This window comes from Teleopsis dalmanni, chromosome 2, assembly GCF_002237135.1.
Source record: "Teleopsis dalmanni isolate 2A chromosome 2, ASM223713v2, whole genome shotgun sequence".
In the NCBI taxonomy this organism is placed as follows: domain Eukaryota; kingdom Metazoa; phylum Arthropoda; class Insecta; order Diptera; family Diopsidae; genus Teleopsis; species Teleopsis dalmanni.
Genome location: NC_051847.1, coordinates 187693156 through 187718692, shown reverse-complemented (window position 1 = coordinate 187718692; position 25537 = coordinate 187693156). Strand labels below are relative to the sequence as shown.

At 29.4% G+C, this 25537-nt stretch overlaps 1 protein-coding gene across 1 annotated transcript in view; it reads right to left on the bottom strand.

Annotated features, from left to right (window-relative positions):
• LOC119676390 overlaps positions 1-24870 on the bottom strand; it is a 66237-nt gene extending 41367 nt beyond the window's left edge. Inside the window, exons 1-5 of the mRNA XM_038087627.1 lie at positions 24799-24870; positions 7911-8192; positions 3131-3429; positions 2472-2521; positions 1734-1840 (exon numbers count right to left, since the gene is read on the bottom strand). Of these exons, the coding sequence (XP_037943555.1) occupies positions 1734-1840; positions 2472-2521; positions 3131-3429; positions 7911-8192; positions 24799-24870 (810 nt within the window). The remainder of the gene's footprint in view (positions 1-1733; positions 1841-2471; positions 2522-3130; positions 3430-7910; positions 8193-24798) is intronic.
• Between the last annotated feature and the right edge of the window lie 667 nt (positions 24871-25537).

Sequence of the window (25537 nt, the reverse complement as noted above, 5' to 3'; positions counted from 1 at the left end):
AAGATAATAACTGTTCTTTGATAATAATATAATAAATCATCCCACAAAACCATATTGCAAGCATATTCAATACACCAAAAAGAGCATATTTTTATTCATTATATCTCGTATTCACCTGATTTGATTAAGTGAGATTTCTAACCATTCACTAAACTGAAATTATTGATGGCACAAAATAGTTTAACCAATAAAGCTTTGATAGACACAGTAAACACAATTAGAAACGTCACATAAAAATGTATTAAAAAGTGGCTAACTCTTTTAAATTAATTAAACCAGGAAATCCAAATTAAAAAGGTTTCAAATTCTATTTAACTCTAGTCCCTAGTACAGCGTATCTACTTAAATATATTTCTGTTGAAACGAAATATTCTTTAAATTATAATTTTTTTATTTAGTCTACTGGAGATAGATGTTAAGGCTAAGGCCACGGTTGCCACTTATGGTACTTTAGTACCAAAATTGGTACTTTTTTTTCCATTTGGTACTCTGGTACTCATGTTCAAAAAATGGTACATTTTCGGCGACCCAACTTTATTGTGGATATTGTATTGTTTTATACTTTTGTACATTTTATATAAATTGTATTTTCTTATAAAAAGACAATAGAAAAATTTTGGACCTTTTTTTACAGAAATGGTACCTTTTTAAACCAATTTTGGTACAGAAAAAAATTTTCAAGTGGCAACCGTGGCTAAGGCTGAGACTGAGGTTAAAGCCGGATATATAAAAAATATATTACATTAAAATTAATATTAAAATCAATATTTTAATCATTGTTACTACTTTTTAACACTTTCTTCAATTATACTGATTGAGAATTGTAAATGTAAATAATGTCCATATTAATATAGACGTTATTTTTATTTAAAGTTCGTATTGAATACAATTAAAGACAGTGGTAAATAAGTATAGTAAGCAAGTACAAATTATGTTTGATACTTTGATATTTTAATATAACGTTTAATTACACTAGCAACGGATAGATTACCTAGTCACACGGAGAATGCTCACAGCAATTAATTAAACAGAAATATTCTTTAAATTATTCTTTTATTATAAGAGATGTAAATAGAAATCAATTGAGTTGATTTTTTTCATCCATGATTTGGTGGTTATTTTTTTCCAACATCTTCAGGGGTAATGTTTTGTCTTGTTCTAATGTTGTGATCAAGTGATCTATTATTAGATCATTTCGGTACGTAAGGTACCGAAAAATTTTTTATAATAACTTAAATGAAACTACGTAGAAGTATTTCGGGAACTAGTTAACAAGACAATAATGTATTTAAAAATTTAAAAAGTCAGATATACAAGATTGAGAAAAATTGGTAAAGGTTAGAGAAAGAGAAAGCAGGATGTGGCTAAGAAAGCAGAATGTGGTTAAGAGAGCAGGATGTGGTTAAAAAAGCAGGATGTGGTTAAGAAAGCAGGATGTGGTCAAGAAAGCAGGATGTGGTTAAGAAAGCATTCGCCCCCAAATTGTTATTAATAATCATGAAACACATTTATATAAGAACTGAATACACAATTGAGTGTATTAGGTAATAACTAAATACGTAAATAAATAGGTACTAATAGGTAAATAACTAAAATTAGGGTAATATTATCAGATATGTGTTCCTAACATACAACATATTCGATTAATTTATTAATAAATTATATACTTGTACATATAAATTGGAAATAAATATTTATTTGGAGATCAGTTAATTGCTAGTAAAAAAACTTACCCTTACTTGAGCAGCATTTTGTTGATTATTTCTATCTCTACGATTTACTGTCTTTAATCCTTTGAGAAGTCTTGCTAGTGTTGTACGCTTTTTGGTCTCGCGACCTTCTAAAATATTGAGAAAAATATCGGAATTAAAAAATAGATAATTAAACATTGTTTAAATAAAATTATTTTATAAAATATGTTAAAGTGATATTTTATATCAAGTGGATAATATAAATATGATAATATATCATATCATATCATATATACAATATATTATGATTTTTTCCTTAAACATTTCTTATCTCATACATTATAAAAATATTTAAATATTACAGACATATAATGTGTACAATATATACGATGTATAATGTATTTACTAATCTATAATATATATGGATTTATATTATAGATATATTGTTGTTTAAGATCTAAGTGCCGAGCTATAGTTTCTCAAAATTGAAGTGCAATATCCACTTTATATGAAATTCCCTATATATGTATATATTTATGAAGATATATATAATTTAAGTACTACAATTTTTTTTATTATTACTCTATTATTATTTTTTAGTACAAAAAATTTGCATTTAGAGAAATTATTCTAAAAATTAAATAAAAAACTAATTAGAAAAAAAAAAACTGAAAAGCTATAAATGAAAAAATTTAAAGTCTAAATTTTTTTAATTTTTAATCTCTGAAAGTAATTTATGTATCTTACATATTATATATATTAATAGTGTAATCATCTTACCTGCATTAGGTGGAAATTCGTAAAAATACGCAGATCTAGGACTTAGGCAACTGCAAATGAAAATAACAGAAAAAAACATATTGTTTATTTTAATTGAGTATATAATAATTAAATAAATTAAATTTAAAAATTTTTCTTGGCAACATTACAATAATTTTAAAAATCTAAACTATTATTATTTGTGGATGAGATTTGTCTCTCTTAATTTAACAGGAAATTAATAACTAAAATTTTTTTTATGAAGGTATTTATTTCAAATTTTTAATGAAATTATATGTTATTTATTTTCTTTTTTTATGTTTTATTTATTTTTTTTTCTTCCTTTCATTTCCTTAATTATATTTTTTTTTTTTGATGCTGTTAGCTTGCCATACGACATTTATTAATTTAATGTGCTTATCTGAGCTCAGTTGAGCACTGATTGAGTGAGTGAAGTGAAGAGGTTCACTTTGTACTCCATATAAATATAGTTTAGTAGGATAGTTCATGTAGTTTGATATGTATGGCTTTATAATTATGCTATTAAGAATTAAGATAAATGTTGCTCAGAATTTTTGGAGGTTTTTTAAATGGTTTTGAAAGACAGTCACAAGAATAGAGTTGGCTTATCATTAGAGATTAATATTAGAAGACTTCTGTTATATATTTAGATAACTTACTTTTGTTGTACAAAATTTAAGTGTGCTGCATTTGGCGGGAGTGTTTGATGTGCCATCAAACTTTGTTGATGTTGCTGTTGTAATTGTTGTAGTTGATGTTGTTGACTACCTGGCACTGTTGGTATTTGTGTTTGTGGCTGTTGTTGATTTTGTTGCAGTTGCTGTTGTTGTTGTAGGGTATGTTGCTGTATTAGTTGTTGTTGTTGGGTTAAAGCACCACGAGCAACACGCGGCGCAAAGACACCATAACCAAAACCATAAATTTCATCTTCTTCCTTATCGGAGAGACAACTTGATGGCTATAAAAGTGAAAAAAAATGTATCAAAATATATAAAAAAAAACAATATGCTATATATAAATATATTATAATTTTGTGCGGAATAATAAAATTTTATTCACACCGACATGCAAAATTAACCATTACTTAAAAAAAATACATGTATATATATATATTGGAGACATGCAAGGGTTGCATTATATAGATTCATATAAAAATATTAATTAATACGTTACGTTTTTGAAACCTTTTTAATATATTTGCACAAGACCTTAAGACTTTATTATTCTTATTATATATAATATGAATGACTATTTTTTCGAGGGGGAGGGTTTTTCTAAGCTCCCCAAAATGAAGCGATGGGCTATAACATCAGGTTAGACTGCTGTTGTCAGTAGTTTGTATTCTGTATTTGTATTCCGGTCATGTGAGACGTTACTGTTGATTTGGATGACTTGATCTCTACTTTATCAAAACAAAAATCTATCTACACTGATTTGGTTTACAATCTGCAATTCCCATAATAATGGTTTGTATGTACTATTTTTCTAAAATTAATGCTATATCACATCATAACCATTGGGAATTAAAATAAACCATCAAAGTGCGGTGTTAAATCAATAAGAATTTTCTAGTTCAAGTTCGCACTTACCTTCTAAGTAAAATGAAGATAACTGCTGTTACAATCTAATAAGGATTCGCACTTCTTGGTTTAACTTCATACTTATTTTCGAATTGTGCGCCAATAAAAAGTATTACCAAACCCACAGCTTTGTTTATCTTACTTAATGCATATATAAAAATTAACCAAAAATAAAACATAACAAGAAGAGATCATAAAAGTATTGTTCTGGGAATAAAAGATCTCAAATTTTCATAAAAAATACACAAAGACAAGAATTCGACTTTATTCTTATTATTTGTGCAATTTGATTTTACTTTTCATTTGCTTTTTTATTGCCAAACAAATATTTCATTTCTTTTGTGCTGCTGTGCAAATAAAACACGAAGATATGGAGAAAAATTTGGTAATTGGCAACACTGTCAATGGTTGGAGTTGTGTCGTTTCTGGAGCTTTTGAGTGACTCGTAATTTTTACTTATTCGGTTTGATTTTTGTTTAAAAGGTTAAGCATAAATCGTATAGAAGCCAAGAATTTCTGGTACTTAGAGAATTGTGGCCTTTGTCGGTGCACACATAAAAACAGAATTTGTAATGGAAAAGATTAAAAAGAAACAGCAAAGGATAAAGCAAATAATCCCAAAGGATATGTCAACACTAAGCAATTGAAAGGGAGAATATTGTATGCGCTATATTTCACTTTGGGGAAATTCCGTTCGATTTCCATTGAAGATGTACAGAGTCTCAGTGAATTCAGTCAGTGAGTGGAAGCAATAAGTCAGTGCCAGTATGGAATAAAAACTATACAAAAATCGAAATGTATTATAAAAATTTCATGTTGTTAAATATTTAAGAGGATTATTTTTGCACAGCAATTCAACACTTTTCTTTTATTTTTTTTTGAGCGAAATTAAGTTTGAATTGGTTTTTCCTTCAGTCTTCTTTAGTGTAGGTTAAGTGTGCTGAAATGATGTTTAAAAGTTATTGATTCAAGTGCACTGAAGTGGAAAGTAATTGCACATTTAGTAAAGATTTAATTATGGTTGGGATACTTTACTCAAAAAAAGCTAACAATGTCATTTTTTAATATTTTCTTTCATATTTAACAAGAAGTTTAGATATTTTTTGAAAGAAAAAAATGTTTAGATAAAAACATAATAAGCATAAATAAACAAATATTTAGTAATATATGTTTAACACTTTAATATATGTTTACAGGACCGACTGACACTGATATCTATCTACTTTAATTCATATATACATATTAGTGTGTATATTTACCATTATAATGAAATCAATTGGTTTCAGGTAAATTAGAGCTAGAGTTTGTTTTTCTTTGTCAATACACTTTTTCAATTTAGTGTCGTTCATACTTTATTGAAAAAGTATTCATTACTAAGCAAAACTTTATAACTTCCGGCTAGAACTGCTCGAACGCTAAGATATATAAATGACTTATGATCTGGTACATTTAATTCGAACTCTACAAATTGAAAGTTTGTTCAGTTACTTTATATATATATAAAGGATGGTCTGATCATGCAATTTAACGTTAAAAATAGTCAATCTAATTTAAAATAATTGCAATTTTATTTAAGACTAAGATACGGATTAGGTTAAGAAATCGTGTGATAATATAACTGCCAGCAGTTTCACATTAAGACATATATTGTCCATTAAGATAATACCATCAAAGTAGCTAGTAAGACACAAGTTTGGTATAGTCTTTGTTAAATTATATGGTTTTTTTAGATAAACTATGCAGTATAAAAATAATTTTCAAGACATTAAGGTCGTTTCATCTGCAGTCCCAGACAAAGATATTGCATGTGGTGATTGATGGATTTTATTGTCACTTCTTTATGATAACTTCCGCACATTCCACTTGTTAAAATATTTGATCATTAAAGCATCGGTGTAAAGACACAGCGACCCTTTATTACTACAGTTAGTACGTGAACTGCAACTTTGTTAAAGCCTACACGCTTTGAACCGAACAAAAATAAGCTAACTTCTTAAGTGTTAACAGGATGGAAAAATATAAACACTAAATGCACTAGAAAAAAAATCAAGTAGCTCTAAAATCTTTAGTAACATTTTTAAATATTATCCGGTAACTGTAATCGGTCTATCAATTCATGAGAATAATGAATGTGGTGAGAGACAGACAGCATAAGTTAAAGTACCGGAGTATTAAAACCCATCTAAAGGTTTATATTACAATTTTTACCATAGATCTCGCAATGAGGATCAGGAGTGAGCATGCAACAAAAACAGTTCGCAAAATATTATATTATTAGTTTTGTGGACATATTTCAATCGAATGTTAATAAACATACTTGAAATATATTTTTTAGGTACATATGATATTTAAGGTTATTTATTGCGAAATATATTTGGCTGACGGACAATTTCTTTAATTCTTAAGTAAAGACTAAAAACATCACGTATCTCTTGTACGGCTATGATGTGAGTGAAGGACTAGGCAGTGAAATAAGTTTAGTATCTAAAATGGAGTTTAAATTGATGACTCTGATTACCTGCAAAAATATTGTTAAAGACTATATGCGATGCTGCAGCTTAAACGAAGAGATAACCAAGGACTATTAAATTTGCAGGTACTGCGTAAATAATGCTAACTCGGATAGGATAAAAATTAAAAAAAAAATTTTAACATCTATACTCTTAAATTGTTCTGATGGATTGCAACCGGGCATGGAACTGGAACCGAACCGAAAAAAACCGATATTTTTGCCGGAACAAAAACTATAACGGAAAAAATTCCGGTTTGGTGCCCTAATTGCAACACAATATGTTTTATTTTCCTATATTCATTACTGTAGTTTTACATTAAATTCATTAATATATTTTTAAAAGGCAATACAATAATGTATTGTTTTATGATATAGAATATGTTGTATCATATTAAAATTATGATCTATACACAATGCATGATTAAGCAACAGTCGTCGACAACAGTAACTAGAAACATTCCTTCGAGTTCTAATAATTGTTACCTACTGTAGTTAGAATTCTCAAAAATGAAGTTCAGCAATCTTCAGATAAATACTACGCATATTTAAGCAACAGTCTCTGATTACTGCAGTTATTGCAATATAAAAGGACTGCAGTGAGAGTCGACAGCTACTGTAGTTGGCTACTGTTATTTAATTGTGCGTTGGACGTTAGTAGATTTTGCTACTGTCTATTAATTATTGAAATTAAACTGTAAACCATTTAAATTTTAATATTGTATAAGTGTATATTTATTTATTAAATATATTAACTACGTATATTAAAATATCTATTAACAACTCACTACATCAGCTATACGAGTAAACAAACGTAAATAAAATATACCATATACAAAACAATTAAAATAACTTTAAATGAACATACTACATATATGATAAGTGTAAACACTCTTATGTATATAATTGTACATATATATCGATTTTATTTGTAATTTTTAACAAAATATGTTTTTTAGAATAATTATTTTTGCTGTTATTTTCAGTTGAGGTTTAGCAATTAAAATTTTGAATACCGAATGCAAATAACCAACACCACAAAATTCTACAATTCATATGCCAAATTTATTGTTCATGTGAGTTCATTGTACGAGTACTTGTGTGAGTCAGTGTAAGTGTATAAAATATTGCAGTCAAATGAACACCAGCACCAATACTGAATATTATATTTTTGATAATGTGTAGATACAAATTTTTTTTCCCATTACTTTTTTTTTGTTTTCAATTTTTGGTTTTAATTGTGTGCGAATATGAATATTTGCTAGATAATTTGTTTTGCTATTTTTTTTTGTTGTTTTTTTTTTGTTTTACTGATTTTTGTTATTTGGCATTTTGGCATAAAATACATACCGAATATTTTCCTGGCACATAAATTGGCTGACTATGACTATTTGGTAAGCCGCCACCTTGGCTGGAATGGCCTCGATGACCGTGTAGTCGTTGTGTGCCAATACCACTAACGCCACTGCCACTACCGCTACTCCCACTGCCACCGGCAGGATTCATTGGGCTACGTTCCGCCCATGCTGCTTGTCTAGCATTTTCTAAAGCACTTAAAATATCTCCAAAGGGAGCCATTAACAATTCACAATAGACAGATGCTAGACCCTCTAAATGACCACGTTGTCCATCCTGCAAACAAAAATTACAATAAAGCGATTTTGTTGCAAGTTCAAGTTTGATTTTTTAACGTTTCTATTTGGTTTTTAGTATTTGTTATAAGGTAAAAATGTGGGTGAGGGTGGTGGTGGTGTTGTTGGTGGTGGCGGTTATTTAAATAAAAACGAAAGGGTTGACATGATTGTGAAAGTAAGGTTTGGTTGATTGGTGAGATTTGGTTAGAATTGTTGGTGATGGAGTTTGGTGATTAAGTGATATAGTGAATGTGATAGCGTTAATGGTTCAAATGATACTTGGTAGTAATGGTGCCGTAAATGGTTTATGTGTGCGGATTAATTAATTTTCTACTATCGCTACTCGTACGTATAAATTTTGCATATATGATTCTTAGTTTTTTTTTTCTTTTTTTTTGCATGAATTTATTGACTTGCATATGATGACGAATTGAGTGTGTGATAAATTGTTAAAAAAAATTTTTTTTTTTTTTAAATTTCTTTTTTACAACAAATTAACCATATAATAAGATATTGTTGAGTTTAGAGTCTTTTTTTTCAACCCTTTTAAATTTATTGTTTAATTTTATAAATTCAACTATTTATACAATAACAATTTGTAGAAATTAATTAGAAATAATATATATATACTTAAAATAAAGCATTTTTTTAAAATTTATATTAGTATGTATAATTTAAGGGCTTATAAAAAAATATTATTAAACTTTAAAGAAATTAATTCATTTAATGTTTCATATTTAACACAAATAGTCTGTCATGTTTATAGGCTTATGTGGCCAAAACAAGAAAAATTGAAGCATAGTGTTATCGTTTCATATTCTCCATATCGTCGAAGATTCTTGACTTCTTCCTCGGTTTGAGTTATATGAACAACATGGATTGTTTTAATTTTTTATATATTTTTTTTACATAGACCTATAAATATTTTTGACTTCTACCTCAGTTTGAGCTATATGAACAACATGGATTGTTTTAATTTTTTATATATATTTTTTTACATAGGCCTACATACCTATACTATATACGTATAATCAAAATTCATGTGAATTTAAAAAAATATTTATAAACAATAATAGAAAATCATTCCAGAAATAAGATGTAAAATAATCTTTGAAAAAACAGTAATTTTTTATTTTAAAGTTTCTTTAATATACTGGCATCAAAGAGTTATCAATAATAGTCTTTGCTGGTATGTACGAAAAGTATGATCAAGAATTTAAGACCACCAGATGGTTATTTCCTTAAGATGACGATATGGTCACTTCCTTAAGACGGTTACGTACAGCTGGAATATAACATGGAGGTTATACTATATACAAGCATAATGTACAGAAATGGGTTACAAAAACGACTACAATAACTAGAACATAAACAACAACAAAGACGTACATATAAATGTTAAATTTAAATATTTAATGTTGTATCCCAAAAGTACAATCATATTTCGAAATGTTTAATTCAGAGTATAATTTCTTAAAAAAATCAAATTAAATTAAAATAAGACACTGTTTAATATTTAACTATGCATTTGTCTAACTAATCTGGACCAGCTATTCTCTACGGCTCAGCTTTTATTGAATAAAAATTTTGTATCTTGGTCCAATTTAGAGAAAAAAAGGCACCAATAGACCTCTTCAACTTAAAGAGAGCCTACTTAGTACCTATCTGTATAGTATCGGTGAATGTCCTTTATTGTGTGTTATGAGGACATGGTGATTGCATCTGTCCTGATGAGGAACAAACTGTGTTTCATCTTATGTGTTAATTTTTACATTTGGCTGCGTGAAAATTTAATATCTTTAGAGTTTCTTCTCATTGAATTGACAAAGCTGTCATCCTAACATCCTGGACATAGTCAATTTTATGTGCCTGACAGTTTGGTTCAGTTTAACTTAAATAGGATGGACGTGTATATTTTATTCGACGTTATCAGTACAGCCTCTGTCTGTGGGGTATTTCCACTTATAATTTGGTGCTGTTAGCTGCTACTCTATTTTTTTTTTTCAGTATAAAATTATAAATAAAGTTGTAACTTAAAGTTGTAAATTCTAAGAAATTTTATTAGTATTAATCTACCCCTGTTATTTGAAAGATGATTTGATTTGAAAGTGGGTTGCTTACGCACTAATAGCTTAAGTAACCTTTCTATATATGGTTATATTTTACAACACTGTTGTAAAACTAAAAGTACATGAATGTTGCAATGTTTTATAATTTTTTCAAAAAATCAGTTTATGCAGTATATTGCCCGAATAAAATTATATAAATAATAAAGAATACCCGTATATGAAAATTATTGCCACACCTTCAGATAATTCCACTCAATCGTTGTTTTGCTCTTTGTGGCAGCAATAAAATTTTTAATGCATTTAATGCGTACCCGAAAGTCATATAATTTCTTATATATTTTTCAAGCACAGCAAATCCTAAATTAAGGCCAACAATATAAAGGAACTGCCTGTGTGTATGGATGCTCAAGGAACTACGCATCCATACGCAATCTTAAGCAGCCCATGTAGAGCGATAAAATTCGTAAGAAGCAAATTTTTGTAGGTTTATTTGGAAATTTTTAAGCTCCTGCATGCATAAGACGAGCGATTGTTGCCACAGAATGTAAGGCTAAAAGCAGTTAACGTAGCATCAGAAAAAGGCCTAAGTCTCTGCTTTGAGCAGTTATAAAATAGTAGTAAATTTTCTTGTTAGAGTTGGATTGCAAGCAAACAAAAACAAAAATACGTTAAAAAATAACAAAATAATAAAATAAGAGAATAAAACATATACGTAATGTGCATTATATGAGGGATATAAGGGGAACAAAAAGTAGGTGCGTTGAGCTGTTGTGTAGTAAAGGGCGCCACAACAGTAAAGCGTATATGTTATAAAAGTGCTAGAAGTAGCAGCAGCAGTAGCACCAGTGTTAGCTGAGCGGTAATAAAATCTTTGAAAAATTTGACATCCCAAAAGGCATATAAAACAACATATCTCAGTATTAAAATTATACAAGAATTACTTAAAAATTTTGCAGTTCTTGTTTAATTATAGGTTTTATGATGTGTATTAGATGAAGTTTATATGAAAGGAAGAGTACTTTATAAGTAAGCATGAATTTTATACGTTCTATACAAAACTAAGAAATTAATTTGGAATTTTTGGAAAAAAAAACAAATATACCGAGTCTTTAACATGATATTTAACCAGAAGTTTAAATAAAGTACTTTAATATTAAATATGTTTAAGCAGATAATCTCCACAAAAATTTCTATAAAATGATTTTCTTATTACTCCGTTTTCTTAGTGCAACTAGCTGGCATATTTTTAAGTTATGTGTTCCCTTTTATTAGGGCTTTGGACACTGGACAATAGTGGAATATTTGATATTTTAAATATTTTTTTGTTAAAAGGTGTAAACTGGCAGTTTGACTGTTGCTTATTTTAGTATCTCAGTTGAGTTGCAACTTGAACTTTATAGAAGTTGTATAGAATGACAAACGTTATAATAACGTTTTAGTACACTATCTTGTATTTAGTAACTATCCTGTAACTTTAATATTAAAACATTAGTAATAAAAAAAATATTTCTGAATATAAATGCTTCTAATTGCATTAAAGTTAGTTTACAAAGAAAATGAGTTGCATACCATAACGCATTCGTAATGCTCGATTGGACTTAATTTGCATTAACTTATCTGGTCAGTAGAATTTGTCCAATAAAAGACAGTCTTGGTCATATTCTATGCAGACTTGATAATGTCATCATCAATAAAACATCACAGTAAGCATCATCAGCAAGATAATGACCCTTGGTCATATTCTATGCATACATGATAATGTCATCATCAATAAAACACCACAGTAAGCATCATCAGCAAGATAATGATCCTAAGGGAGATAGACTAATGCCGTAGAAAATGAGCATAGAACGGTGAAAGTGAGGAACTATGGACTGATAATAACTGAGCATTATGTTTGCGTACGTTGAGATTATTGCTTATACATATGTAGGAAAATGTCATCATTAGGTACCTAAAAGAGCAAGATGAAGGCCCTAACACAGATAGATTAATGCTGCAGAAATGAACAATAGAATGATGGGATCGAGGAACTTAAGATCGATAATGACTGAGCATTTTGTTTGCATATGTTGAGATAATTGATTATGTGCGAAAATTTTTTTCGTCAGTACAATGTTTTTAATGTATGAATGTGACTCAATATTTCAATATATTTTTTTTCTAATTTTTTTTGTTTTTTTTTAAGAAAATTGGAGTCTTGAAATTGAAATTTTTTATTCGATTATAAAAGTCTATTGCCAGATAATTAGACAAGTACTACTTTATGGGTGTGTCGCGTATAGTAAAGCTGCTAACTCTACTATCCAAAAGCTACAAGTTGCTCATATTCAGGCTCTCTGAAGGCTTTTCAAAGTGCCATGGTACATCCGCACGAATGACATGCTAAGAGACCTTAGAATAGATCCGGTCAAAAAATACATAAGGGACAGAGCTCTGAAGCTATATGCGAAAACCTAAAGGATGCCCTAATTAGTACTATCTAATTTCAGAAAAATCACTAATCGCACGGGGCGGTACGCAGATCTTAGATTAATCATTGAATAATCATGAAGATTATGAGGAATACTCAAATTAATCACTGAGATGGGTGGGACTCTGCAGAAACCCAGATGCACTAACTCGTAAAAAGTTTAACATAATATTCCTGTACACAATAATATAAACTCAGTTACTAAATATTTATTTTGATGATATTTTTTCTGGGATTAAAGAAAATTGAAGCTTGTAAATGTCATTGCTGGTTTATTTTTTTTACTCAGTTTACTTGAACTACTACTAAAAATGCAGTGTCACATGTCACTATTTGAAAATTTAATACAAAAATATATCTTATTTAAATATTTGAACAATGTATGGTAGTTTTAAATGCATAAAAATTGAACCTCATACTCTCATATATTCATTCCTAACACTCTCCTTATATGCAAATGTCCATGAATTTTTCATGTGCTAAGAAAATGTTTGCAGGCAATTGGTAACAATTTGCCGCAGTGTTGGAAAACATAAAAATCAGACTCGAATGTATTATTCGCGTAAATTTTAACGCTTAAACCTCGCGGGTTCTTTTATTTTTATATATGAGGCACTAGAGGTTGATTTAGATTTCGTTTTTTTTCTGTTTATATTATATTTATAAGTGGGTGCCAGTAATACTTCGCTTTCCGTTATGCGTTATTTAGCCTTGGTTTGCAAGCGGGTGTTGTCACATCAATCAAATCGGATGCTAGAAATTGTAATACATGCGTTACTGTTGCTACCTCACCTATACGAAAAGCAGAACTGAAGGCAAGGATATGGCGTAAGGAATTCATAAATTTTTTATGTGCCTTGAAGCAATTTTTTTTTTTCTAAAAATTATAGCGACATGCAAACATAAAATGGTGGCAACGGAAATTGGTAGAAATATGCGTTTAACGTAATTTACGTCAATTTTCTTAACTGCTTAATATATTTTGTTTTTGTATTATTTTATATTAACGCTCAAATTTGTTTTATAATTTGTTAAATTTTATTTTTAACAGAAAATAATAATAGCATGAGGATCTTAAAGCTGTAGAATTCATTGATAAGAATAGTAGAGACCTATTTTTTTCGGGGCTATCGTTTGTACTGTTCTGTAAAATTGTTAATGGGAATTATATATTTTTTTTAAATGCATAATATTGGAAAGATAAGATTTAGAAGATTGAATATCAACATTTTTTTTTTAATGGATAAGATTGGAAAATGCACATTTTGAAGAGATTTTATATTATTTTTGTTAGTTCTATATATTAGAACTAATATATAAATTATTCATATCATATAATTCATAAATTTATAAGTACAAACAATTTTATTTTTGCATTATAAGATAAGTTATTATAATTTCAACTTTAATGCACATTAATTATATGCTTTTTGATTTATAGGTAAAATTCAGGTTAGGGAACTATGTTATAGCAATATTTTACGCAAAAAAAAATTATCAATCATATATATTTTAAAAACTTTACTTAAGGTTGACAACAACACTAAAAATCTTAATGAGAATAGATGTGAAACATTACTATTATTTTATTTACTCATCATTATTTTATCATTGTCTCTGCCTTTATTGTCAACAAGAAACCAACCAACCAACCACCAGGCCTCTTGGTGGGAATCGAACCCACACCCCAATGTATCATAGCTCTACAACCTCTGGATTATGCTACGGGGTGCCATTAATGAGAATAGTTTAATAATTTAAGTAACTGGCAAATAGACGCAGTTACGTACATTAGTTTAAATATATTAAATATGATATTATAGAGGACTAGGAACTAGTCTTGAACTGAACCGATTTTGATGCGACATCTTAAATTTTTTTAAGTTTAAATAAACTGAGCGGAGGCTAGATATATCGAATTTTCAAACAAATTAAAGATTCAGACTGTCGAATCACTGACTCAAATCAGTGTTTAACTGTATACTTTTTAAAACCTTAAAGAAACATTGACGCTTCTATCTTAACAGTTCGGTATTTTTAACTAAGAATAATTGATTAGGTTTCCAATACAAATTCCTCGCAAAAATAATTTAATGTCAGGCATGCATTTATTTAATAAGATTTATTCAAAATACAACAAAGGAGTCAATTTACTTCTGATTCAGTATATATAGATTAAATCTTCTTAAGAAAATTATATTATAATTTTATTACATTCATAATAATAGCGTGACAAATTGGTTTTTCTAGCAGTACCTGCACACTTTCACATTTAATTTGATAAATGTGCTCCAATAAAAACTATTTTCTATACAAAATTCATATAAAAATGCGCTAACGAGATTCGATAATTGCAAGTGTATATATAGTATAATTTCTTAATTATCACCATTTGTTACATTTACATCTATTCAGTTTGAAAAAGATATATATTATCTGTTAAGCTGTTCGTCCTTGGTAACAAATTTAGCAATTATTTAAGTAAATTTTCAATAATACATATTGCATCTTCTATTCATGATGACAGTAACCTTCCTAACACTCCGAACACTCTTGACAAGTCCTACAGACTTGGTTTGAGGTACTGCACCACTTAAGCACATAAGTATTTATTTTGCAGTAGTTGGAATTTGAAGAGATGTAAATTAAAATATTTATATATAAATTCATATAAAAACAAAAAAGGAATTTAAATGAAAAATATACTTCATCTTATTTTGATCCGATTAAAAATGGCAGAAGAAGTATTCAAGTCATGTAAGCCTTTTACTTTGAGCATTCAAAAAGACAACAACGTGGAAATCAGCTTTTCTGCTGATGTTGTATAATTACACAAAAAGGATGCGTAAAGGATACAATTGAATTTGTTAATTTTCTGTCTGCGTTTCTTCTATTTGTTAATTAACATTCATAATTTTCAAGAGCTATGTACGTAAATTTATAATTTTGAATGCATTTCATATTGTTAATTAGAAGAAAAAGCGTAATGAGTGTTTTTTTTTTAGAAATAAATTAAAAACTCTTAATATTTACAAATTGAATACAGAAAATGTTTAGAGCAACCTTTTTAAAATGATATTATATTAAAATTACGGAAATGCTTAAAGCACTAATTTTATAAAAATATATATAAGCGAATATGAAATATATAAAAAAATTTATATTTTATGAGATAATTAAATAAATATCTGAAAATAAACTGCTTAATGCTTTGATTGAAAGATTTATCAGTAATGTTTTGTATTTGATTTTAATAGCTTAATTAAGTTTTGGAGTTTTTAAAATGATACTTAAAGGAACAGTAAACATATTCTTGATAATTAAAACAGATCAAATATTAGTAGTACATAATGTAGATACAGAAATTTTAATATATTGGTAAGATTTTTTCAAAATAACAGCTAAGTATATTATAATAGTTATATGAGTGATGATTATAAGAAGTCTAGTGCCTAAGAAGCCCAGTGATCAGCAACCCTAATCAATTCTACTGAGGATCAGGTTAGATCACAATGAAAGTGAATAATGTTACTAAGAAATGACAGATTTCTCCAAATGATATGGTGATGATAATTACTGAGCTAATTATTCAGATTTTATTGAAACAAAGGGATCAGTATATTTTTCAGTGTACCAAGAACTCTCATGGTGTGCCATGGAAAAAAATATTGCTAAGAAAGTTGTAGTTGGCAGTTTAGTTAGTTTTATTCTCATCATACTATTAGTTGCTATATAATATTCGAGAAGGTTTCTGGAACTACTTTCTTCATAAACATGAATCTATTTTATTTGATTTGATTTTATATCAACCATTTTTGATTGTCAATAGGTTTAACATGTGTAGTCTTTGAGCCCAATTAGAGTTGCCGTTTAGAAATATTATGAAGTATAGATAGTATAACTGACCTTAAAGCTTGGTGTCATAGATAGAATTGTTTCAAAGGGTGTTATATGGAAAAAAATTTTTTTTTTTATATTTACAGCTTGTATTGTCTCCTTAGATTAGGAATAATTTGCTTAATTATCTAATCTTTGAATATGCCATTGCTAAGGGGATGTCCAAATTTATTGAAATAGATGTTCATGAAATTTGTGTGCTACTTTCAACTAGTTCATCTACGCTACAGTTGCTAGCAAGATCGCTACGATACGTTACCTGTTTTAGTGAATGCATTCATATATTATTTGAATATCTATTATATTCTGATATAAGCTTAGATGTGAAAATATTAGCAAGGGACATAATAAGCACTTGGTAATTACATTAATATTAATATTTTTGCCAGATATGACAATGTGACGAAGTCATTTAATGGTGACATTGATGTTCATAACTACTGCTTGCAAGACTCTACAATAATTATATTGTTGATGCCCTGGTAAAGTTAGGGGTAGGTGGAAATCTCTTCCGTCTACCTAGTTTTCATGTGTAGAATCGTTTGAGGAATTGATTTGGTATAGTATTAAGCTTTGGTATATATATCTTCTTGGTTTTTTCATGTTTTTTTATTTGTTTTATAAATTGCTCACACCCTTACAATTTAGTTTGCGACCCCTGTTTATTTTCCTCTCATGTCACCTCTTCTCCACAAACTTACTTTATTACTTTTTATACCTTTTATTTGGTATTTTAATTGTCTTCTTAATATTGTAGGCTTTCCCTTTATAACTTCTTCTATCGACAAAAACAAAAAAAAAAATAATAACGTGTATATCAATAATCAAAAGGCGCAGGTACTTATGTTTTATATATTAAAAGCTCTAGTATATCCATAAATTATGTTTATTTGGCAATTTTAATTAAATTCATTAAAAGCAGTTAACAACTTAAGTGGATGAAAATTAATTTAGAATTCACTTAAAAGTAAGAAAACTAAAAATACATAAAATTCAATGAGAGACAAAAGGGTTGCCGTACACAATTAATTAACACTTGAGTGCTTTTTGTGCAAAAGCAGCTGTTATTTTTGTTGTTGTTTGTACCATAGAAGCCAGTAGGCAAGTAGGCAAGCAGGCAGACAGGCAGGCGGGCAGGAATACTTCGTTTCAAAATAATTTCAACAGGATTTCGACAGGAAATGAAATAACAGCACATGTGTTGAATATTCACAAATTTTTAACAAAATTTTCTAAGTTTTTTGTTCAAATAGAAAATATGCAAAATGATTATAACAAAACATACACACACACAAACATACAAGCTTTAAAAGGAAAATTTTGAACAAGGATATTCTAACAACAACAACAACAAATATGTGCTTTTTGCATGAATATAAATGGATAAGAAGAATATACGAATATACAAACATAGAAACATAGAATAGAACAGATAGAACCTTCTTATATCATATGCCTCTTAGCATGCTTAAAATGAGAAATTAAAGGAATTCACACAACGGCGCCATATTGTAAAACATGAGTATTTAATTAGAAAATTCACAAAAATGTATCCTTTGAAAATTACACACGACGTAGAAGTAAGCAAAACTAATTTTGCTTCTTTTTATGCTTCCGCTTCCGGTGTGTTGTGTTTGTATGCGTCATAACGAGTCCTGACTGCATGTCTGTCAAGTGAAGTAGAGAGGCGTAGCTGTCGCAATGTGTCGATAAGTAGTATGCAATTAATTTGTCTTTTAAATGTGTGAGCAAGGAAAGGAGTAGATACTAAAATATCAAGGCATCTCTGTGGTTTTTTCCTTATTTTCTATTGAATTATAAAATTATCATAATTTTTAATTTCATTTTAACAGGTGTGACATCACAATTCCATTCATATCTCATTTTCACTTTGAAATTTTATTTATTATAAATTTTATTCCAAAAAACAGTAATGAGTTATTCACGACTCTTTATACTTAAAAAGCAAATTTTCTTTTTTTTTTTTACTATTTTATTAAAGTAATAGTTAATAGTGGGTTAAAAGCTTTGATTAATTTTCATTTTATTTTTGTTTATAATTTCGCATGACGTCTTTAATGATTTAATCTGTATTAACAAAGTAATCAATTTCACTAGCGACTGCCCACAAGCGGCAAATTATTTTAAACTCATTAACTTAACGAGCTCCATTGTGATTATAAAAGGATTATTAACAAATCAGTGATTTTGGAACTCATGTTCGAGTGTTTGTCAACTGCACGGCAAAAAATATGCATGGGATTTATAAAACAAAATTGAAAAGGCAAATCACACAGCGCTTTGATCTGCAATTTATGAAATTAACCCTTCACAAGTCAAAGCTGTGTTCGGATAAGGGGTACGGAAGTAGCGGCATGAGGGAATTTCTTTGAGTTGATGAACTATGACAAGTGACGCGTTGTAGAAATCAAAGTGTGGGCGCAATCAATGTAAATGCTGGAAGGCTAAAAAGTTACAGAGATCAATTATATAGCAGGATATATTAATCAAAATAAATCACAAAATGATTTGGAATTGCTATGTCGCTCTATGGTTTAATCAGTTGTAGTTATAAAAATAGATTGTTAATAATAATCCAATGTTATTTTATTCTTTTCAATGAAATTGTCTATCAAATTTAAAATATTTATTCATGTTTTTAAATCTATTTCTTCGCCTTCAAAATATCCCTCCCGATATTTTCCAGCAGTCAAGAGGTTAGGATATTCCAGAGGTAAAGCATGTCTGACGTAAGAGACGACTACAATCCTAGCATTATGCCAACACTGTTTGGAGTATGAATGCTTGTGAGTGAGATGCACTTGCGACACTTGACCGAAGGTGGGCTGCGTCGTGTTGACTGAGGTTAAACCCAAACTTACGCGGGTACTGTGAATGATTGAAGAATGATTGTAGTTTACTTCATTTAGCGTGGAGCTACGTATTCACACCGGGTGCTGTGAGCCAAAGATCAGCAGAAAGCCACGCTTGATAAGAAGTGAGGCCCTTACCAAACCCATAATTTCGGTTTTCATCTCTTCAATATGTATTGAAACGGTGTCCCTTTAGTGGTCTCTTGAGCTTAGAGAATAGACAGAATTCACATCATGCACAACCAGACGAATACGATGGTTGCGAAATGTTATAATTTTAATTTTTAGTGAAACTACTACAAAACATTTTTATAATCTGAGATGGTGCATTATCCTGGTGCTAAGAACATAAATTGTGTGCCCATAATACAGGCCACTTTTTACGAATAGTTTTATGTAAATGTTGCAAACAGGTCAAAAAATATTTCTTCGTTCATAGTTTTATTTGGCTCGAGGTGTGATTCATAATGCTCCACATTTTAATAGTCGAAGAATACTGCTAATGTGACCTTGATTTTTGAAAGAACTTGACCCGATATTTAATGTCTTGTCTAAAATTTTACACGGTTTTCACTTGCTTCCCGGATCATATGTATAGATCTAGTTTTCAGCTCCATTTATAATGCATTTCATTTCATCTTAATAGTCAGAAAGCAGTTTTTTACAGATTTCATTGGGATACCGTATTTCCAAAAACTTGATGGTTTCGGCACTAATCGATTTTTCACACTGTATAGCTACAAAACATTTATTAAAATTGTCCACATCGATCCAAATAAATATCGAAAGATTTTTTAGTACTGGATCTTTGATATTCTTGATGTTTTGTTAATAATTTTGATGGATTTGTGTGATGGTTCATTATTTCCATGCACCAACTGTCTGGCTTTTGATATTTTGCATTCACCGTCTAATCTATTTAGAGTGGGATTGTTCATAATCCCTTTTGAAAGGAAGAAAATGTTCGGCATGGTCTCTATTTTGATCTTCTTAAACCATAACATTTTTCATTTTCAGTAGGATTATCTCTAATTATTAAATATTTATCTCTAAAATTTCGATTGACCATTACTTTTATTTTATTGTTTATTTCATAGTATTTGTGATTTTTTTTTCTGACTAATTGGTATTTACGTTCGGAAATGGCACGTAAAAGTTTTCTGTTTGCTTTATTTTATTTTCATATTGAATATTTCTGGCGGCAGGTATTCCGCTAAATTATGAAATGTACGCAATTGTGCAAAGCTCATTTCAATTGCACGCTAATATAATTCTCATTTGCTAATTAAACGCCTGAAGGCCATAATTAAGCGAATTTACGCTAAACTTGTCATAAACAATGGCTAAATAAACGCAAAGGCTATAAGAATTTAGCCTGAAATATAAGGCAAGACTACTGCGAGCACGTTTGTTTGATTTAATAAATAAAAGTTTATTTAGCAAATTATTTGCCTGATTTATAAAATATAACGAGGCAAATACGAGAATGTGCTAAATGTGTTAAAGGTTAAATTATTGGTAAGTAAATGCTACGAGAATATCCAAGGGGAAAATATGTAGAGTAATATGACCTTTTATTACTGTAATAGGTGAATATTAATGCGTTTGTAATATATATATTAGACATATAAAAATTTATATTTCGTTTAAGATTAACTTTTATATTCTACAATCAAATCTCAAGGTAAAGAGAAGTGCCTCATAGATTACTTGGCTATTGACCAGTAGCAAACCAGTGGTTTGGACTTGCCTAAATCGCAAATTTAGGAGTCGCAGTTTTTCTTATTCAAATATGTGGTCTATAACTTAGAAGTGAATTCACGATTGGATTGAATCTCAAAAATATCGTTACTGAAACTATATTCAAGGTATTCGTGTAGCAAAGAAATTGATTTATCCATTTAAGTATAGATATACGGTTTTCCTTAATAGGACAAATTTGAAGTTATTAGAAAATCAGAATAAGTTCTGATTTTGAAAGCAAAAAAAATCTCTACAATAGTAGAGATTCTGATCTTTGTAAAGTTGACAGATTTATTTATGTAGACTAACTGATGTCTTTACCGAAACAAGAGCTATAGTAAGGTTGGAGTATTTTTTTTTCCCTGCGAAATTTCATCTCAGTTGATGTTTGTTATTATATTATGATGCTTTGTATTCTCCTAAAATTCACTGCGGTCAATCGGAAAAAACAAAGAAAAAATCATTTATTTTCTCTGCGGATCACATTTTAACTACTTCCGTTAATCATAATCATTTTCCTGTTTATCGGTAAGAACTAAAAATCAGTTAAACTACGTAAATTAAATAGGATGGATTTTGTTTTTATTTTATTAGACTTTTTGCAAGCGGTGTGGTGGTTTATAATGGGAAATGGAAGGGTGTCCACTAAACTATCACTGTAACCAAGTCATCCTGTGGTTAACAAAAAAAACCACCGACTGTTGCATTGCTTTGTTATATAACAATTTTTTTTCTTTTACTTATAGTTATAACCGCCTAGCATTATTCCAATAATTTTATATAAGAAACAATGATAGCATACAAACTATCAGATATATTAAGCAGTCCCTGGATATCTCCTACTCCTACTCAGACATTTGAAGGCTACTAGCAAACCTACAATATCTTCTGGTTCAAGATCCCGCAAGGTCTTGCAAATGTTATAGGTGAAAATACATTCCCATATTTTATAGATATTCTTTGATTCTAGCCTTAAAAGTTGATAATTAACATGAGCATCTCCAGAAATTAGTGTAAGTTTAAATCTATTTAGACTAAAATTTGTCAACACATTATTTGATGACTCGTATCAGCTGTTTAAATTGCTGTAGTCATTTGGGGTTGACACAAATGTTTTTGTGAGATAATTTGAGATAAATATCTTATCGATATAAGAAAGTTAATGTGTGATCTTTTGGTAGTTTGGGTTGATGGGAAGCTAAGGCACTCCTCATCGAAATTGTGTAGATTGCAAATATTTCAGCTTATGTAAGATAGCCGGTTCCTGGTTCCAAAAAAATGGAATTTAGGCATAAAAAACTATAAATGTATGGATTTACTGCTGCCAGTTTGTGGCAGATGTGACAGTGAATACGAAGAGGGATTTCTATTTTTGTTACCTACTCTATAGGTGTTATTAGCCTAGAGTCTAGAGACATGCTTTCCATTCCTTTTTGTCAGCGATAATCTTTTCTTAAGTTCGATGTACTACTCGTCTCACATGTTGTAGCAAAACTCCTATAACTATGGGCGAATATTTAAAGATATTTGTTTATAATATCGTTTAGTCACGTTGCAGTATACCTTGCTATAAAACTTAATGTAACCTTAATCACTTTCAGAAGTTTAAAGATCGGTTGTTTAAGAGATTATCGCAGGGCAGAACATTCCCTTGCTAGTTAATTAGATTTTCAATAAATTGATAATCTAGAGAGCAAAAAAACATTATGCTGTTCTTTGCAAATAATTTGTCTGTTTATTTCACTGGATAAGAGGTTGTGATACCTGAATCTGAATCCGGTTATTTCATAGAATCATAAATATTTTTATAAATTTTAAATAAAAATTAAATATTATATATATAACATAATTATAAAATATATCAATATTTATATTATTACTAGTATCTACATAAAAACGCTTTTACTTTTATTCTATAGAATGGATATGTTGTTTTAGTATGTATAATAATCATTTAGTATCCTAAAAGGAGAATCTACCTTAACGATGCCAAAAGATGATCTTAACATAAATAACTATCTTGGCTCGCCCTACATATGTAATACTCATATATATATTAACAAAGAAAGAGTTAAAGAAACATACTTTAGGGCCAGGCCAGCATTAGTTTTTATAAATTTCCAACTAAAAAAGTTAATTTTCTTAGTCACATTTATTTGGAATAGCATCGTAAAATGAAATATCCTTCAAATCAATTGATTTAAATTGCTCTAATCTATCATAAAATATAGGGTTTGATTTATGTGTAGTAAATACCATATATTTGTTTTTGTTTTCAAGAAGAAAAATAGGAACTCTAAGCTGCATTTGAGTAAGTACTAATTTTGCATTATTTTAACATTAAACCATAATTGCTTTAATATCTATTATAGTGACTAAGACTCAGACTAGCAATAAATGACTTTGGAAGGAGCATAAATTAAGTGTTCATGAAATCGCAATAATAGAAATACTAGCAAAAAATAAAAATTCATATGTGATAAAAATTTTATCCCAACATTTGCAATTTGCAAAGCATCACACATACTCGTAAATGCAAAAATATTCATTTCACATATGAGCAAGCAAATTTCTACGAATATCTTTATGCATTCTCTGTTCTCTGGCAAATTTAGAAAGCAACAAAATGCTATAGATGTCGCAATAAAATAATTTATTGAAGTTCTTAACATAGTAAATATAAACTTGAAGCGATGACGAGCGCATGTTTACACATTCATTTATATTGGCAACTATTTCACATTGATTTAGTTTGAAAGCAACAGCAACAACACCAACGGCAACAGCAACAGCAACAGCAACAGCAACAGCAACAACAGCAACATCAACAGCAGCAGCAGGAGTAACAAACGCTGACATTCACAGCATTCATAATTTCAGATACATTGGTATATAGCAGGAATAATAGCAACAGCAACAGCACCACCACCACCAACAACAACAACAACGAGAGTAGCAACAGAAATAAATGAAGTTTCTATCAAGTATCAACTTGAAGGCAACAATTTTTCTGGCGCATCATAAAAATTTTTATATTGATAATATAATAATATTATTTTCGCTTGATACTGGCTTGATGCCTGACACATATTGGCAATGCGAGCAGCACTATAAATGCCAAACTATCTTTCACATCAACTTATGACTGAGTGAAAGGCATGGGGAGAGTTGAAGTAATAAGGAAAATGGGTGTTAATAACGGAAGTGTTGACGTGCAACAAAAGAAAATATGTTGCCGCTGTAACATCGCCAAAAGCTGCTGTTGGCTATGAAATCATAAGAATTACGACCGACAATCGAGTAAGAGCAAAAGCATAAGCACCAGCACCATCAGTAGCAACAGCAACAGCATCAGCAACAGAAACTCACAGCAGCAGCAGCAGGAGCAGCAGCAGTAGTAGCAACAATAGCTAGCAGATATGGCAAATGATTTACTCGTTCAATATACGCAGTGAAGAGATATATTGCGATATGAAGTGATGTATGGGTTTGACGCCCTCATAAATATGACGTTGGCGCATTTGCTGATAGTTCTGATATACCATATACCATATACAATATATGAGCGATAGCAATTGCTGATGGAAGTGCTGTTGGCATTGGTTGGTTATATGCTTTCATATTGACTACATATTTGCCAGCTCATAATATTCGAAGCAACATTTGCAATATTTGCAATATTGAAGCCAAGTCCTGCTGTTTATTGCAAGGGAAAAATAAATATTCTCGAACATTGCAACTAAAAACTCGCATATTTAGTTTTAGGAGTTGTAAAATTTATTTGCCGTTGCGGTTGGTTGGTTAGTTGGCGGCATCACGGAATATGTTAGTCTGGCGCCAGTTCATGTGGGAGCATACGTACAATTGTGTTTGGATGTTAGAATGTGGGTAGTCGCAGGATATATTAGTTGTATTGATTACAAAATTGTCAGAAAATTAAAGAAGAAAAACTTTTCACAAACTTATTGCAATGCAAGTCTGCTATTCTGTCAGTCAATTGAAATTTTCTTTATAATATTTTATTATTTTTATGATGAATGTAGAAAGTTTAAGTTGTTGCAAGCACGTTAAAAACTTTTGACAGTTGCCTTAGTGCATTTAATAATAATAATAACAATAATAATAATAATAATAGTAATAATAATAATAGTAATAATAATAATAGTAATAATAATAATACTGCACAGCAATATGTTTATTTAAGCGGTATATATTAGTTTCGCAATTTAACTGAAATATTACGTTTTTAATGCTATTATAGAGAAAATGGCACTGAAGTTAGTAGGGC